We start from the raw sequence: 19,389 nt of genomic DNA on the forward strand, positions 1-19,389 counted from the left end.
GACATGAAGTTGAGAGGAGTTATGTAGAGGGGATTTGAGGGAAGTTAGAGGGGTGAGATAAGGAGGTAAAGCTGATTATATTTCATTCTATACTTGTATGGAATTTTCAAATCCCTTTTTTTTTTTTTTGAAAAAGGAAAGCAAAAAATAGACAAATTGTTTCTTTTGGGAGAGGGGGTTGTCCAAGGACCTGTCCTTGTTGTGTAGACCAAACTGGCCTAGAACTTACAAAGGTCCTTTCTATCACTGCCTCTGTCTGAAATGCTGGGTGTAAAGGCCTTTGCCACTAAGACTGTCTAACTTGTTTGTTTTTCACCTCTAATTGACTTCTACCATCTTGATTGTTTACTCTAGGAAAAACTAACTTCTGGCTAATTGTTTCTAATTTGCAAATGAAATTAAGTGTTTTAGGCAACTTTAGTTAAAATATACTAATTTAGATTTCAAAGTGCTAAAGATAGGGATAAGTGAAAATTTGGACTAATATAATTTCCTTAAGAATAAGATAATTTTGGGCTGGCAGAAGTCGGGGGAAGGTGGGTAGGAGTGGGGTAAAAGCAAACACCTTTAATTCCAGCACTTGGGAGGCAGAAGCATGTAGATCTCTGTGAGTTCCAGGATAGCCAGGGTTACACAGAGAAACTCTTGTTTTTTTTTTTAAAAAAAAAAAAAAACCAAAAAATAAAAACAAAAAAGTGAAAATCTTATATTACATCTTTTTTGTATTTTATTTTATGTGCATGCTTCTTTTACCAACTTGCATTTACGTGCTCCACATGTGTACCTGGTTTCTGAAGATTCAGAAGAAGGTGTTGGATCCCTTGTATTGGAATTTAGAATTTTGTGAGAGGGCTGGAGAGATGGCTCAGAGGTTAAGAGAACTGGCTGCTCTTCCAGAGGTCCTGAGTTCAATTCCCAGCAACCATATGGTGGCTTACAACCATCTATAAGGAAATCTGTTGCACTCTTCTGGTGTGCAGGTGTATGTGCAAAACACAACATTGTGTACATATTAAATAAATCTTTTTAAGAATTTTGTGAGAGAGGACTGGAGAGATTGGCTCAGAGGTTAAGAGTACTGGCTGTTCTTCCAAAGGTCCTGAGTTCAATTCCCAGAAACCACTTGGTGGCGCACAGCCATCTATAGTGAGATCTGTTACCCTCTTCTGGTCTGCAGACACACATGCAGGCAGAATGCTATATAAGTAATAAATAAATAAACCTTTAAAAAAGAATTGTCTGAGCTGATTTAAAGTTAGCATATAGATTTTATGCATAGATTTTAAATGAAGTTCAGCTGTTTGTTTTTTAAGTAACAGTTGGCTTTCCAAGTCTTGTGGTGTTCTTTGTTTTAGGTAGTAAATCGAAAAATGTCAACTGCTGATAAGTTTCAGGTTGTTCAGGTTCTAAGTACTGTACCCTAAAATTGTACTAAAGATGTTTTCTTGTTTTAATTTTAGGGCGAGAAGGTGAACTATGAAAAATTTAGAAATTGGCTTCTTCTAAACAAAGATGCTTTTACCTTCTCTCGATGGCTGCTGTCTGGGGGTGTTTATGTGACCCTTACTGATGACAGTGACACTCCTACTTTCTACCAAACTCTGGCTGGAGTCACACATTGTAAGTAATGACATTATATTGTTTTCTTTCACCTTTAATATAATTGCCTGATAATAACAGAATATGCTTAAAAAGATAAAAAGGGTTTTCTCACTGCGTTTTTCTTCCAGTATATAATCACTGAGATGCTGGAGCATGAAAAGTATTGCTTTTTACTAATTGTCCTTAATAAAACTGTATTTGTTTTCTGAGCTGTTTGTTGCAGATTACATGATTCAAGAGAAATCTAATTTCCAGTATTAATAGAGCTCTGTTCCTGGTAGAGGAAAACCTCATCCTTCCTGCCTTCAGTAATCCTAAGCATTTCTTGGCTTGGGGTAGCATTACTTCCTTCTCTGCTTCTAGTTTTTTATTTGTTTTGTTTTGTTTTGTTTTGTTTTGTTTTGTTTTGTTTTGTTTTGTTTTTCAAGACAGGGTCTCTCTTGTAGCCCTGGCTGTTCTGGAATTAGCTTTGTATAACAGCCTGGACTTCATCTCAGAAATCTGCCTTCCTCTGCCTGGGATTAAAGAGTTCTGGGATTAAAAGCATTCACCACCACTGCTCAGTTGCCTGGTGTTTTAAAAATGTGGTTTTAGGAGTTTGAACTCTGGTTTTCAGGATTGAACAGCAAGCACTTGACCAATTTAGCTATCTCTTTAGGCTTCTTTAAATGAAACCTCATTCCTATCAGAAGTCCATTTCTTCTTTCTCTGAGGTTTTTTTTTAAATTTTTAGTTTTATTTTGTATGTATGTATGTGTCCCACATATGTGCAGAAAGCCTACAGTGGTCAGAAAAGTTATTGGATCCCCTGGAACTGGAGTTAGTGATGGTTGTAAGCCATCATATAGGTGCTGGGAATTGAACCTGGGGTCCTCTGTAAGATCAGTAAGCACTCCTAACCACTAAGCCATCTCTCTAGCCCCTCTCTGAATTTTTACAACAACTTTTTGTGCCCTTCTTCATTAGACTTACTCTTTTACCCTATGTTACAATTATTTGAAGCAATCTATTTGTTGTCCATGCCATCTTTTCTCAATCATAGGATCCTGTCCTGGATAGTTTTATGTCATATTGACAAAAGCTAAAGTTATCTTAAAGTGCCTCCATATGATTAGGCTGTAGGCAAGCCTGTAGGACATTTTCTTAATTAGTGGTTGATAGGGGTTGAGGGGGAAACGGCAAGCTCATTGTTGATGGGGCTACCTCTAGGCTGGTGGTCCTGAATTCTACAAAGAAATCAGACTGGGCAAGTCATGAGAGTAAAGCCAGTAAGCAGCACTCCTCCATGGCTCCTACGTCAGCTCCTGCTTCCAGGTTCCTGCCCTGCCCTAAATGTTTTTGATGATGAACTGTTACTTGGAAGTGTGAGTGAAATAAACATACACACAGAATAAATAAATGTAAGAAAAACTCAGAGTTTTGTCATGGTAAATACATTTGTCAGACCTGTAAATTTAGCTGTTATTTTTATTAAATTAAGAAACTGAATTAGAACTTAAGTTTATAGGTTCTTTGTTTTTGTTTTCCCTTAAATTGACTTATAAAGTAAAAAGTTTCCCTATGGCATTTGCAGACACACTTTAGTTTTTTTTTTTTTTTCCTCCCCTTGCTCCTCTCTGCTCTGCCACTTCCCACCATATCCTTTCACTCTCAGTATTCCTCCTTCTGCTTAACCACATTAACCTGCTCTCTTGTCTTCCCTATATCCCTCCTTTGAAATGTCTTCCTCCCACCCTGCTAATCTGTTCCTCTCTAGTTCCTTGACCTCCACCCATACTTGTTCTTCAGTAGATGCACATATTTAATATAAGTTAGGATCCATTGAAAGGTGTAAATTTTTTTGGTTAGTAGAAATGAACTATTTTTTTTTTTAAATCAAGATTATCTTATTATCATAGCTTGCTATTTAAATACCTGAGTGTACTTGATTTGAGTGGAAAGGGAAGGGTTGGGACTAAAGATGGACTTCATGGTAGAGGGTTTGCCTCACATGCACAAGACCCTGGATTCTATCTCTTGAACTATAGGAAAGTTGGTCAGGCATAGTGGAAACTGAGGCAGGAGAACTATCAGCCCAATATCAGCCTGAGCCATATAATGAGTTCCTGTCTCAAAGACAAAAAGAACAGAATCAAATTTGTGGTGAGTGAGATGCCTCAGAAGGTAAAGCACTTGCCACACAAGCCTGGTGATCTAAGTGCAGTCCCCAGAACCTGTGTGAGGTAGTAGGAGAGAAAGAACTGACTTCAGAATTGCCCTCTGACTTCCACATACCCTCGATACACTCATAACCATAATTAATTATGATGACATTTCTAATATATGGGCTGGAGAGATGGCTCAGTGGTTACGGATGAGTTCTGTTCCCAGCACCCATGTTGAGTGTTTCAGAGCCACCTGTAACTCCAGCTCCAGCGATCTGATACCCTGTTCTGACCTCTAGAGGCACCTACACTTTGTGTACACACACAGTCCTACACAGACAGATATATATAAATAAAAATAAAAGTTTTAAATAAAACAAAAACAAGTCTATCAAGTGTGTACAGGGTTCCTTGAGACAGGGTTTCTCTGTGCAGCATTGGCTGTCCTGGACTTGCTTTGTAGACTAGGCTGGCCAAGAACTCACAGAGCTCCCCCTGCCTCTGCCTTCCTGAGTGCTGGCAATAAAGGTGTGTACCACCAGTTTCTTAAAAGTTCATCTTTAATGCTATTTAATCTTCCAAGCCAGTGTACTGATAATAGACACAGTTTAAAAAAGATTAATAAAGATATTATTAAGTAAAATTTTCCCATTTAAAGAAATATGTTGGAGTGGAATCCTTTTTAATTTCTTCTTTAATGATAAATTTCACTTGATCTAGTGAACATAGTTGAATGGTTGCCCACTTACTACCAGTAAAATAAATAATAAAAGGCTTGAATTGTTTTTTAAATATTATAATTTTTCTTAATATTTTACATATTTTTGTAAGGAAATTTTGGAAGAAAATGTGTATGTACAACATCTTTCTTGAAATACATTTTCAAATAAATTAAGAAATTCCTGGATTTCTGCAAAATAAGTTGTAAGAGTGAATAAAACTACTTAGTCATTGATTTCTTTGAGTTGTGGATTCTAAAATAGTTGCCATAGTTTGACGAAATTTTTGGTCAGTATCATTTATTGTGAATAATTTTATATCTAAAAATTATATTGCTCTCGTTAGCATTTGTCTCAGCTGTAAAATGTGTGTGTTCTATCCCCTTGCCACATCGTGTTAGAGCCTTCTTTCAGTGGGGAGTAGGGGCTGTAGTGAATGCGCTGACAGGCTGCCTAGGGGACCTGCGGCTCCTTCAGTAGGAGCCTACTGAAGGCTTACACTGTTGTCAGTGAATCTCAGCCGCTGCCCCTGAGACATTGGAGGGCTGCGTTACTCTGTGAAATCCTAGAATATTGAGTGAGCCTGGCCTTTTTCATGAGGATCCATTTTGGCAATAAAGAGCTTCTGCTACAAGTGGAGCCTTCTGTGAGGTGAGACTTGATTAGAATGTCCCAAAGTCAGGCCAAATGGCTTAAAATGTTGGGAATATGGTGTGCTGTGGTAATCCCAGAAAAAAATTACACCTACAGGTGGGTGTAGATGTATTCTTATTTACTCCATGGAGTGAGTTTTGTTATGTATTTATTTACTACCTAGAAATAAAAAGAGAACTAAACAAACTGTTGCTTGTTTATTTTTTTAAATGATTTATTTTATTTATTTTTATTTATTTATTTTTTATTTTTATGTGTACTGGTGTTTTGCCTGCATGTATGTGTAAGAGTGTTGGATCCCCTGGAACTGGAGTTAACAGACAGTGTGAGCTGCTGTGTGGGTGCTGGGAAACCTGGGTCCCTTTGAAGAGCAGCCAGTGTTCTTAACTGCTGAGCCATCTCTTCAGCCCTGTTCTAACTTTCTTAAGTAAAAATAAGGTTATTGAATCTTTTCGAGAAGTTCAGTTACCAGTTCTTACAGAATGTTTGGTGATGATAAATTCACAGATATCTCACTGTGGAATGTGCAGTCAGTATTCAGAAAATGAACAGTGCAAAGCAGGACAGCCCTAAAGTATGTTTCTAGTAGGTGAACGTCGCTACTCCTACTGTTTCCGTTTTTTTCTAACTATGTTCTGCTTCTCTCTTCCTCTCTCACACGTGTACCACATTTATATTATGGGGGGGTGTTTTTATAGGAGGTTAATGAAAATTTTCCAAAGCTAAAATCAGTTAATGTAATGTTTCTGTGTTGAATTTTTTTTTTCATTTTATGTATTTGTTTTTAATGTGTGATTGTATTTTGCCTACATGCATGCATGTGCAGCAGATGTGTGCCTGCTACCCTTGGTGACCAGAAATGGACATTAGAGCTCCTAAGACTAAAGTTAAAACTATGTGAGCCACCATGTGGGTGCCGGGACTCAAACCCAGGGCCTCTAGAAGAGCAGCCAGTGTTGTTAACCCCTGGGCCATTTCTCTAATCCTAGGTATTAAGACTTCTGTATTATCAAAATGTGAACATAGCTTCTGTTACCATCTTTTCAGATGATATTTTATATCACCAATTAATTACTTGAAAGAAAGCTTAGGACTTGAGTGTTTCTGTAAAGAAAAGGAGAAGAAGGCGGCCACAGTGGTGCATGCCTGTAATGCCAGCACTTGGGAGGCAGAGGCAAGTGGATCTTTGTGAGTTCAAGGCCAGCCTGGTCTATAAAGCAAATCTAGGACAGCCAAGGCTACACAGAGAAACCCTGTCTCAAAAAAACAAAAAGGGAAAAAAAAAAGTCAGTTTGTTTTCTATAATCACTATAGTTCACCACAGAGTAAACAGATATCTGTTTAGGAGTAGGAGAGAAGAATGACATCTCATTTATATATCATTAAGGCTCAAACTCTTCTGTTTGCTAAAATTTTAGATTATTTGTTTTCTTCATAGCTTAGAGTAGTTCTCTTTTTGAATTTTAAAATTATTGTACAAAGTAATATGCTTCATCGTGACATATTAATACATTTACTTTTTTTTTTAACTTTTTAATCTTTCACCTTTACACTACTCTCAACTCTCTGTGCGCTCTCCATTTCTCCCCTAGATAGCTCAGTTTCTACTGCCATGGCAAATATAAGAATACTTTTTGTTGTTGTTTTGACTCAGGGTTTTTCTGTATAGTCCTGGCTTTCCTGTTTTGTATACCAGGCTGGCCTCAAACTAAGAGATCCACATGCCTCTGCCTCCTGAGTGCTAGATAAAGGCAAGGACCACAATGCCCAGTTAGGAAGCAATATTTTTTTCACTTAGGAGACTGAGGCGGGAGAATCATTGTGAGTTTAAGGCCATCGTAAGCTACATACCAAGTTTCTGTCTCCTAAGAAGATCTTCCTGCCTTTTTTTGGTTTCTTCACAATTGTACTTATGTTTGATGGTATATTATGGCCACTTTGGTTCTAATGAGTTGTTCAGCCTGTTTTCTTCTTGTACTTTCATTTCAGTAGTTTCTGTGGCCCAGTGTTCAGGTTCACTCGTCTTTCTTCTTGTCTAGGAGTCTACTGCTGAGTCTTAAATGTTATTTTTCATCTTCTGTAGTTCCAGTTGATTCGTATTTTATAGATGCCATTTCTTCAGTAAATTTCTTTAATTCTGTTTTTTTTTTTTATTTTGTTTTTTTGTTTGTATTTGTTTTCCAAGGCAGGGGTTTTTTTTGTATATCCCTGCCTGTCCTGGAACTCACTATGTAGTCTGGACGACCTGGAACTCAGTATATAGCGGAGGCTGGTCTCAAACTGAGAAATCTGCCTGCCTTTGCTTCCCAAGTGCTGGGATCAAAGGTGTGCCCAGCTAATTCTATTTATAGTTCATAGTTTTCAAGCCTTGTCTAAATCCATTGTCTATTATTTCTAGGTCTTTTTGTTGATTAGTTTTTAGCTTAACATCATCTTACTTTTTCATGTGTTTTTAATATTTACTGTGTGTGTGTGTGTGTGTGTGTGTGTGTGTACATATGCCATGCTGTATGTGTGGAGTGGAGAGCTTACAGGAATCACTTTCTTTCTTTCCAATATGTGGATTCCTGGATCAAATTTAGGTTGTCAGACTTGGTGGTAAGCTCCTTTATCTGCTGAGCCATCCACTGGCTCTCTTTCATGTTTTTTTCCTCAATGCTAGACATTGTGAATGTTGTATGGTATCTCCCTAACTTACACCCTGCACCTTGGGAATTTCAAATCCTAGGCAAACTTCCGTGAGTTTCACTCTGTATAACACAGATTTCTTTTTCTTTGCATAACTTGTTTCTGACATTTTCTCCTCTAATTTTCAGCTATCTCAACCAAACTCCTTGTAGTGACCTCCATTCTTTTGGTTTTTCCAGACAGGGTTTCTCTGTGTAACAGAGCCCTGGCTGTTCTGGACTCACTTTGTAGACCAGGCTGGCCTTGAACTCATAGGGCTACCCGCCTCCTTCTGCCTCCCCAGAGTATTGGGATTAAAGGTGCGTACCACAGTGCCCGGCTTGTGACCTCCATTTTTAACACAGTGAAATATCTGCACTGAGACTCCTTATCTTTGCCACCTTGAGGATACAGGCACAGGCAAAAGCAGGGCAGTAGAAGTGCTCACCTTGATCTCAGGATCGAAGTCCTGCATTCTCTAGTTTTAGTAACTGCATGAATAGATAAATAGATAGATAGATAGATAGATAGATAGATAGATAGATAGATAGATAGATGGATGGATGGATGGATGGATGGATGGATGATGGATGGATGGATGGATGGATGATGGATGGATGGATGGATGGATGGATGATAGATGGATGGATGGATGGATGGATGATGGATGGATGGATGGATGGATGATGGATGGATGGATGGATGGATGGATGATAGATGGATGGATGGATGGATGGATGGATGGATGGATGGATGGTAGGTAGGTAGGTAGGTAGATAGATAGAGCACACCAGAGGACAAGTTTGATTCCAGTTGATATTTCACAATGGCCAGAAGGGGACATTCCCAGAACTACATTTTAGTGAGATAACTTTGAGTATCATGTTTAGCTGAGAATAAAATATCTATGTGCTTCCTAAATTTTATTTCAGTTGCTTGGAAAGGAAACAGAAACACTTAAAATGTAACCATTTTTAGAGTTTGTCTCTGTTTCTATTCATCCTTTCATGATTTTACTGTTAACACATATTTTGTTAACTGAGTGAATTAAATCTAGGCCCTGTTATTCTGATATTTACTATCTAACTAGGAGAGAAAATTTGCACAAAAATTTAAACCTAAGGTTGAGGTTGAAAATGACTAGAATGGCTTAGTAGTATATGGTTTTATACATTAGACTTTAGCAGTCAGCCTCAATGGGAAATTGTAGCTTCTTTTTCTCTGAGGTGTTTTTGTTTTGTTTTGTTTTCGGAAACAGGGTTTCTTTGTGTAGCCTTCACTATCCTAGACTTTGCTTTGTAGACCAGGCTGGTCTCAAACTCAACAGAAATCCTCTTGCCTCTGCCTCCTGAGTGCTAGGATCAAAGGTGTGCGCCACCAAGCCTGACTTTTTTCTGTGAGTAATAGAGTCTCTAGCTTTTGTTATTTTGATTTCTTTTTTTTTTTTTTTACAGTTTTTAAATATGGTAAATTTATCTTTTTGTGGGTTTTGTCCATAAGTAGCTTTAGTAGTTGAATTGAGAAAATATGTCCTTAAAAGATGTATTATCAGGATAAACTAATGGCCCAGAAGGGCATTCTGAGTTTATAATCTTGTTTGATTGGATTATTAGTGGAGGAATCAGACATCATTGATCTGGAGAAACGCTATTGGCTACTGAAGGCTCAATCCCGTACTGGACGTTTTGACTTAGAGACCTTTGGGCCATTGGTTTCACCACCCATTCGCCCTTCTCTGAGTGAAGGTAGGAAACATTGCTTTTATTTATTTGTTTGTTTGTTTGTTATTATTTTTTAAACAAATAAAAAACCCTAAATGTTCATTCGGTAAGTAAATAGACCAAATACATCTTATTTCTTTGACAAACTGTACTCTTGTAGATTTCATAGTTTCTTGCTCAATAATATAGTGGTAATAAAGAAAACCAAGGTCACTGTCTTCATCTTTATATTTTACTTGTAGGATTTTGCATGAGTCAGTTAGCTAACTGAGTGTTCTTATATGCACACTTGATGTGACCAGGTGTAAGTAGTGTGAGTAGTGTGACTGTGTCAGCAGGCAGGACATGCAAAGAGTGTTAGCTACTGCATGGACAGAGCTCCAGATTTTCTCACATGATCTGTCTTTTTCTCTGCCACTTGTTTTTCATTCACATAAGACTTCACTGCTGCTTTCTCCCCTGGAAAAGAGAAAACAAAACAACAAAACAAAAACAAAAACAGAAAAAAAAAACCTTCTAGATGAAAACATCTCTTGAGATCTACTGTAGTTCCAGTATGTTGTGTGTGTTTTTTTTTTTTTCCTTTTAAAAAATAAAGGATATTGGATGTGTTTGTATACATCTTTTTTGTTTGGTTGTTTTGATTTTTGGTCTTTCAAGACAGGGTTTCTCTATGTAGCTTTGGCTGTCCTGGACTCACTTTGTAGACCAGGCTGGCCTCAAACTCACAGAGATCTTCTGCCTCTGGGATTACAGGCATGGGCCGCAGCACCCAGATAAAAGAAAACATTAATTGGGACTGGCTTACAGTTTCAGAGGTGTAGTCTATTATCATCATGGCAGGAAGCATGGCAGCCTCCAGGCAGAGGTGCTGGAGGAGCCAAGACTGAGTGCCACCTTGGGTGTGACTTGAGCATAGGGGATCTCAAAACCCACCCCTGCAGTGACACCCTTCCTCCAGCAAGGTCACACTTCCTTCAACAAGGCCATACCCCCTAAGAGCTTCACTCCCTACAGGCCAGGCATTCCAACACATGAGTCTATGGAGTCATTCCTACTCAACCCACCACACCACTTTATGAAAAAGAGACATTTCTAATTTCATAAACATGTCAGTATATGGCTGGATTATAATGTCTTTTTTTGTTTGATAGGCTTATTTAATGCTTTTGATGAAAATCGTGACAATCATATAGATTTCAAAGAGATATCCTGTGGGTTATCAGCCTGCTGCAGGGGCCCCCTGGCCGAAAGACAAAAATGTAAGTATGATAACAGTGTCTGCAAAGTGTCACATTATGACATGTAAAGACAAAATCAGTTTTCATCCATGTAACATCATTGTGGATTAAGAATTGCCTTTCTTAACTATCAGGTTGCTAAATTAGTGATTTCATAATTGGCAATTTAGTGAATTCAGTCAAAGGAAGCAACAACCTATTTAGTAGTTGGATATAGTTTGGGTTCTTTTCTGTTATTAATATTCTTTAGCCACCCGGTGACACATGCCTTTAATCCTAGTACATGGAAGGCAGAGGCAGGTGGATCTCTATGAGTTCAAGGCCAGCCTGGTATACAGAGCTGGACAGGACAGCCAGAGTTATACAGAGAAACCCTGTCTCGAAAAACCAAAAAAGTATTGGTTTTCCAGGAAAATCTGATAACTCATAATTAATAAATTATGATGAATGGGAAAAATTTCTCGAGACAGGTTCTTTGCTTGGACTGACCTGGCACTCTTGGCCTTCCTCTCAGCCTCTACATACTAGAATTGCAGGTGTGAGCCATTATGCTTAACTAAAAATTTCAAATATTAGGAAATTTTTTCTTAGTCTATAGAGTATTTTATATCCTATATAATTTGAAGCATAGCTCATTCTCTGTTATTTATATACATTAATATTCTACTCACAAGATGAAATTCTTAATTGGACTTAATTTTGGCAAATACTAAAATGGTATTTTTCATTTAATACAGTCTAAAACTATAATTTGTAACGAATATATTACATCAATAAATCTTAACTATATTTGAGGAAGTGTGACAGTTTACTTGGGATTTAGCATAAATATATTTTCTAAGGTTCATTTTTTTATTTCTTAAAATGGAGCTTTACAAATACCTATTTTGGCATTATGTTTGATGTTTTTAAATTTTATTTAGTAACATATACTGAGTTGATTTATTGTGATAATTAACATATTAAGAGGGGTGATAAAGGATTGGTTTTCAGGGTTGTTTCTCTCCCCCCCCTCCCCGAGACAGGATTTCTCTGTGTAGCCCTAGCTGTTTTGGATCTCACTACATAGACTAGGCTAGCTTCACAATCTGCCTACCTCTGCCTCCCAAGTGATGGGGTTAAAGGCATGTGCCACTATGCCAAGTTTGTGGAAGGGTTTTTGTTCATTTGTTTGTTTGTTTTGGAGACAGGGTTTATCTGCTGTCCTGGAACTTGATCTGTATACCAGACTGGCCTCTAACTCACAGAGATCCACCAGCCTCTGCCTTCTAAGTGATGGGATTAAAGGCATGTACCTCCATGCCTCCATGAAGGGATATTCTTAATCTTAACAAATTCAGGTTTCTTTTTAATTGATTTTCCAACTGGTTTTATGAAAGATGTTTTTTTTTCTTATTAAAATCTCATTTTATTTATTTATTCATTTGAGATCGGATCTTACTTTGTGTCTCAGGCTGGCCTTGAACTTACAAAGATCCATCTGCTGCTGCCTTGAAAGTGTTAAGGCATGTACCAACACACTCAACAAAAATTTTTTCATTGAATTTAATGTATTTAAGGAAGTTGAATCTCTTCTTTTCATTTGATGTTAATTATTGCCTTAAAGGTTCAGAGTTAACGGCCTGTAATCCCAGCACTCAGGGATGCAGAGGCAGGCAGATCTCTGTGAATTTGAGGCCATCCTGGTCTGCAAAAACAGTCCAGGACAACCAAGGCTATTCAGAAAAAAACCTGTCTTGAAAAAGATTAAAAAAGAAAAAAAAGTTTAAAGTTTTGAGTCTGTGAAGTTACTTTTAAAATATGTTTTTAAATTTATTTATTTTTTTTTCTGGTCAACTAGAAGTTAACAAACCAGAGTGTTTTATTTAGAGTTAATTAGTAAAGTCGTCATTATCTAATTCTAACATTATTGTATATAAATTTTACTGAAGAGTTGAAATTATGCTTGACATTAATGTAAGAACTGGAGAGATGGTGTATCAGTTTAGAGCACTGACTGCTCTTCCAGAGGGCCTGAGTTCAATTCCCAGCACCCACATGTTGCCTCACAATCATCTATAATCTAATGGTGATCTGATGCTTTCTTCTGACGTGCAAGTGTACAAGCAAGTAGAGCATGCATACACACACACACACACACACACATACACACACACACACAATTTTTAAAAAATAGTAAAGTGTAGCTGGGCCTGGTGGCACATGCTTATAATCCCATTACTCAGGGAGGCAGGGGCAAGCAGATCTCTGTGAGTTCAAGGCCACTGTGGTCTACAGTGTGAGTCTAGGACAGCTAAAGCTACACAGAGAAACCCTGTCTCACAAAACAACAACAACAGAAAACTTTAATGTAAATTAGACTCTTTAGACCGATACAGTAGAAGTTGGGAGTCTAGTTCTCAGCGTAGATGGGAATTTTAAACGTAGGAGGAACAGCTCTTGAGTGATCAGTCTTGAGTATGAGAAACTAAAGGGAGGGGATGTACCTGAGTGCAAAGGAAAGCATATGCCCAGCACATCCAAGGTACAGGTTTGATTCAGCAGCACCAAAGAGAAGAGAGAGTCAAACAAAGATTTGGCTTGCCTTTTAAAAACCTGTAAGGTAATGCTTCTTACAAAATGACTTAGCTCCTTCTTTCCAGAGTATAAAAAAGGTAGCTCAGGATTTGGCCGATGGATAAGTCTCTTTAACCTGGGTGGTGATTTAGAGTCAGTCACAAGGTCTATTCATAACGTTCTACATTTTACAATGATGGCAATAATATAGTGTGACTAGTATAGTCAGTTCAAACTCTTCAAGTACATACTGGCTTGGAAAACTAAGTAATTGTACTTAGTTTTTTTGTGATATCTCCTAATCAAATGTGTCATGTTTTAGAATCAAAAAGTGATTTTCTTTTTAAGAATTTCTTGTCATTAGTTTGCTTTAAGGTGTTTGATGTTGACCGTGATGGAGTTCTCTCCAGGGTTGAACTGAAAGACATGGTGGTTGCACTTTTGGAGGTCTGGAAAGATAATCGCACTGATGATATTCCTGTAAGTTCTGATTCTTTTTGTTGGTTGGTTTTTGAGACGGGTTTAATGTTGCTAGCGCTGGCATATGGTGTGCCCCTTGTCCTGCTACGTTCTGAAAAGTAGATAGATAAAAGAAAAGAATAATTGTTTTTAATATATAGGGGGACTAAAAATTATACACATTACTCTTTTGGATTTCTTTTTAAAGGAATTACATACGGATCTGTCAGACATTGTAGAAGGCATATTGAATGCACATGATACCACAAAGGTGAGACTGGCTATGAGTAATTTTTTCTAAAAATACTATGTGCTGTAAATCAAGATGTGTAGTTTATACAGATGGTCAAATAACTCTTCTGCATTATTACCACTTATCTGGACCTGTGGTTAAAATGTCTTCACATCACCTCTAAAGATAGCCCATTCCATCTTTAAACAGCAACTCAGGGAAGTCTAATATATGAATTAAGTAGATACCTTCTTGACAGCTTTACTTTATAGTCTTTATTTCTTCCATGTAATAAGTTATGTTAGGATAGCTTTGTACTGAATAAAGAAAATCAAACAATATATAGCATGGCTCTATTGTATCATGATTAAGAAGAAAAGCCAGCAGCAGTAGAAGTTGAGTCTGTGACTTCTGCAGTGAAGTACCAAGAAGATATCTGATGCCATGGAAATGTATTTTACAATGAATAGCTCCTTTCAGTTACATGGTTTGGCGAGACTTATTGGTAGCAGTAGCGTAACAGATTTTCTTCTGTAGCTTGAAAGTTTTATCTGTTTGTCTCTGTGAATTTAAAAATAATTTGTGTATGTGAAGAACACTTGAAGTATTCAAGTAAAGTATAAGCTATAGTGGTGTTACATAATTAAGGTTTAGAAAAAAATTAAGTCAGTTATTTGTTTCAGTCATAGTTGCAGGAATGATCATAAATGAATCCATTAAATGAATATTTAATAGAAACAAGTGATGATTTATTTTTTCCGGGCTAAAAGTCCACTTATCAATTTAGTTTTCCCCCTTTATTTATCCTCTCTGTCAAACTAAGTTATCTACTTCTATTTGGCATGTGTAAGAACAGAAACCTGGAGAAGGTAGTTAGGAATAGCTTTGTAGTACCTGTGGTCTCATTAGAAGTCTGACATAGGAAAGCAAGATTAAGAGTTCCAGGCTACCTATCAAAACCCCACTATTTACTAGAAGATTGGGACCAGTGCGATGGCTCAGAGGGTACTTGTTGCCAAGCCTGGAACTTACTTGGTGAGAGGTGAGAACCAGCTCCTGCAAGTTGTCCTCTCACCTCCATCCTCATGTCACGGCACACATACTTTTCACCACCTACTGCTGCCGCCACCACAGAATGAATGTTTAAAGAAAAAAATTTATAAAAAGAAGAAGGAGATAAGACAAAATTAGACAAAGGGAGACATAGAAATTGCTTAGTATTAGCCAGCCATGGTGGCACACACTTGGGAGGCAGAAGCAGATAGATCTCTAAGTTTGAGGCCTGTTCTACAGAGCAAGTTCCAGGACAGTCAGCTACACAGAGAAACTCTGTCTCAAACCAAAAGAAAAAATGGAATTGCTTACAACCACCTAAAACTCTAGTTACAGGGAATCGGCTTCTTGTTACCCACTTCTGTACTCTGTGGTCACACTTACATAGACAGATTAAAAACACATAATTTAAACAAAAAAGATTAGAGAGATGGCTGAGCGTTTAAGAGCTCTCTCTGGCTGCTCTTCTGGAGGTCCTGGATTAGATTCCTAGCACCCACAGGGTGGCTCACAATTTTCTGCAACTCCAATTCTAAGGACTGGCTTCAGTAAGCACCAAGCAACCATGTGCTGCACAGAAACACCATACACATGAAAGAAAAGGAAGGAAGAAGGGAGGGAGGGAGGGAGGGAGAGAGAGAAGAAGGAGGGAAAGGGGAAAAGGAAAAGGGAAGGAAAGGGAAAGGAAAAAGGAAAGAAGGAAAGGAAAGGGAAGAGGAAAAGAAAAGGAAAGGGAAAGGAAGAAAGAAGACTAAGTATTTTTTTTGTTTGCTTTTGTTTTTGTTCTTTTTAAGACAGGGTTTCTCTATGTAGCCCTGGCTTTCCTGGATCTCCTTCTGTAGACCAGGCTGACCTTGAACTCAGAGATAATGCTGGCCTCTGCCTCCTGAGTGCCTGCTGGGGATTAAAGATCCCCACCCAGCTTTAGTACTAGATTTTTGTGTTAAATGGAGTTTTTTATTTCTGGCTTCAGTGACCATTGAGCAGATTGTTTAGCTGCTCAAATTGCCATGTAACCATGATAATAAAGTAGCTAGAGTCTAGAGTAGGATTTATCTATTTTACTGGTGCCATACTATACATTGTACCAATGATATTTCACAATTTATCTAAAAAGTCTATTTTTGTTGTTTTTTTATATTGTTGGATTTTGAAACAGAATCTCACTGTGTGTAGCCCAGGACAGTCTCAAACTCTCGTAGCCAAAAATGCCCTTGAACTCTTGATGCTTTTGCTTTTATTCTCTAAGAGCTGGAATTACAGATTTATGCCAAAATCTTATTGAAGAAAGGAAATTGTTAATAAGAACTTTTTCACTGACTGCTTGAACAAAATTATATATTTTTTTTTATATTTCATCACTTATAAATTCATAGTGTCATGCTTCTTGTGTGAACCTTTATGTATCTTCTGTGTATTACTGGTTTGCTTTCAAAGATTTGATTTTATTCTTCTATAATAAATTATGTTTGTTGATAGATTAATTTGAATGCTCTCTTTTAGATGGGCCATCTTACTCTGGAAGACTATCAGATCTGGAGTGTGAAAAATGTTCTTGCCAATGAATTTTTGAATCTCCTCTTCCAGGTATGACAGATTTAGGAATGGTAATGGTGTTAGGAATTCTGTGCTAGTAATCCTATGTCATCTGCCTGTGTTAACACATCCAGACTACAAAACCATGTCTTACAGAAACACACAACTACATCTTGAATTTAATAGTGATTGCTTTCATTTCTTTCTTTCTTTTAATTTTTTGTTTTAAATTTGTGTTTTTGAGATAGGTTTCTCTGTGTAGCCTTGTCTGTCTTGGACTTGCTTTGTAGACCAGGCTGGCCTTGAACTCATAGAGATCCATCTGCCTCTGCCTCCCAAGTTTTGGCAACTACTGTGCCCAGCTGATTTTCCATTTTTAACTTGCATATAACATAGCTATGTGAATAAATGGGAATTGGTCTCTTCTTGACATCTGATAGCTAATTCTTATAAATCTAAAACATATACTATTCTGTTATTGGAGATTTGGAAGTTAGCCTCCATTAAAAAAGAAAAGAAAAGAAAAGAAAAGAAAAGAAAAGTTAAATCCCACATAATTAAGTTAAAATTTTTTCAGGTAATAATTGATAATTCACCAGTTTAACCATTCTTAAATCAGATTCCCATTTAAAAAGCAGATTTCATATAGATAACATCAAATAGTATACAATCTAATCATAGCACCACTAGTAAAGTTTCTTGATTATCCTTTTGTTTTTCCAGGTCTGTCACATAGTTCTGGGGTTAAGACCAGCCACTCCAGAAGAAGAAGGACAAATTATTAGGTAAATTTATAGTTTCTATCTTATATTTTTTTATTACATAGTTGAAATTTCTAAAAACTGAAATACATAGTTACTCAGGAACAGTTTATCTTGTTGTTGTTTTTTTTTTTTTTAAGATTTATTTATTAAATATACAATGTTCTGTCTACATGCACACCTGCAGGCCAGAAGAGGGCACCAGATCTCATTATAGATGTTGTAAGCCACCATGTGGTTGCTGGGAATTGAACTCAGGAAGTCTGGAAGAGCATCTAGTGCTCTTAACCTCTGAGCCATCTCTCCAGTCCCTGTCTTGCTTTAATTATTACAGTAAGCTATTTTAAAAAATTACATGTAGAAACTGGCTTGGTGATCCACGCCTTTACTCCTAGCACTTGGGAGGCAGAAGCAAGTGGATCTCTGTGAATTCAAGGCCAGCCTAGTCTACATAATGAGCTCTGGGATAGCTATGGCTATGTAGAGACCCAGTCTCAAAGAAAATAGAAAAAAAGCTGAGCATGGTGGTACACACCTTAAATCTTAAATCTTAGGTGGGGAGGCAGAAGCAGGTGTATTTCTGAGTTGGAAGTCAGCCTAGTCTACCAAGTGAATTTCAGTACAACCAAGGCTACACAAAGAAACCCGTCTGAAAAAAAAAAAATTACAAGTAGGAATATTTTTGTTAAATTATATTCCTAGCAGGTAGACAGTGGTGGTGCATGCCTTTAATCCCAGCATTCCAAAGGCAGTGACAGGCAGATCTCTGAGTTCGCAGCTAGCTGGTCTACAGAGTGAGTTCCAGGACAGCCAGGGCTACATAGAGAATCCCTGCCTCAGTCAATCAATCAGTCAGTTTCCTACCTAAGGAACTAGATTAATTTAAAGGTCAAATTTTGTTAATCATTAAAATTGTAATGGGGCTAGAGATGTCACTCAGTGATAGAAAAATTACAATCTGATGAAATTAGTGAAAGAATTTTCAGGGCAGCAAGTAAAAAGCAGTTTGTTCCAATGGGAGAACCTCAGTAAGAATAGCCAACTTTTCCATTCAGAATTATGAAGGGTAGAGAAAAACAATTAAGAATTTTATATCCAGGCTGGTGAGATGGCTCAGTAGTTAAAAACACTGGCTTCTATTCCAGATGTCCTCAGTTCAAATCCCAGCAACTACATGGTAACTTACAACCATCTGTGAAGGGATGTGATGCCCTCTTCTGCCATGCAGGTGTACAGGCAAACAGAGCACTCCTACATTAAAAAATAATAAGTACATACATTTTAAAAAAGAATTATATATCCAACAAAACTCTTTAAAATGAGTTGGACAGAGGTGGCTAGGAAATAAAGAGACAAGGAAGGTAGCAAGGAAAAAGAAATGGTTTAGATTTTGCAGTTGATTTTTAGATGTGACTCCAAAAGCATTTGCTTACAAAGTAACTTAGACTTCCCCACAATCTGAAACTTCTATATATGAAATACAGCCTACAAAATCAAAGTCAGTGTTCAACAAGCTATATCTTCTGTAAGTCTTTAATAACCAGAATGTGTTAAAAACTTACACAACTCAACAACAAAAAGATAATTAATTAAAATGTAGAGAACAGGCAACACCCTTAGCAGTTGCCACCACAGGAGACAATCAAAAAACATCTAGGGAGTACTGTATGATGCAAATGACTTCTCTCTTCAACTACCATACTTCTTGTCGCCTGACTGGGTTTTTGAAGCCTTGGCTTCTGTATCTGGAACCCACATGGAGGCTTAAGGAAAAAGCTGAGTTTACTAGGTTGTCCTGGCTTCTACACAGTGTGTACATTTTTTACATTACCTTTACAGTATACAGTGTACACTCTATAATATTTACATTTTGTTATTTTTAAATTTATTTTCTAACAATAATAATGGACGTTTTAAAATTCTCTCAGAAGGAAGGGGAAATGAGAGCAGTAACTTGTCTCAGAAGTCTTAGACTAGTTTACGGTCCTTGAGTTTATCTTTTAAAATGTAAGGCAATCCAACTTGGAGTTTTATTTAAAGAACT

At 37.3% G+C, this 19,389-nt stretch overlaps 1 protein-coding gene across 1 annotated transcript in view; it reads left to right on the forward strand.

Annotated features, from left to right (window-relative positions):
• Usp32 (ubiquitin specific peptidase 32) overlaps positions 1-19,389 on the forward strand; it is a 135,759-nt gene that overhangs the window by 56,580 nt on the left and 59,790 nt on the right. Inside the window, exons 5-11 of the mRNA XM_021648365.2 lie at positions 1,461-1,620; positions 9,400-9,531; positions 10,662-10,769; positions 13,669-13,784; positions 13,972-14,034; positions 16,552-16,635; positions 17,308-17,369. Of these exons, the coding sequence (XP_021504040.1) occupies positions 1,461-1,620; positions 9,400-9,531; positions 10,662-10,769; positions 13,669-13,784; positions 13,972-14,034; positions 16,552-16,635; positions 17,308-17,369 (725 nt within the window). The remainder of the gene's footprint in view (positions 1-1,460; positions 1,621-9,399; positions 9,532-10,661; positions 10,770-13,668; positions 13,785-13,971; positions 14,035-16,551; positions 16,636-17,307; positions 17,370-19,389) is intronic.

Source organism: Meriones unguiculatus, chromosome 7 (assembly GCF_030254825.1).
Source record: "Meriones unguiculatus strain TT.TT164.6M chromosome 7, Bangor_MerUng_6.1, whole genome shotgun sequence".
NCBI lineage: Eukaryota > Metazoa > Chordata > Mammalia > Rodentia > Muridae > Meriones > Meriones unguiculatus.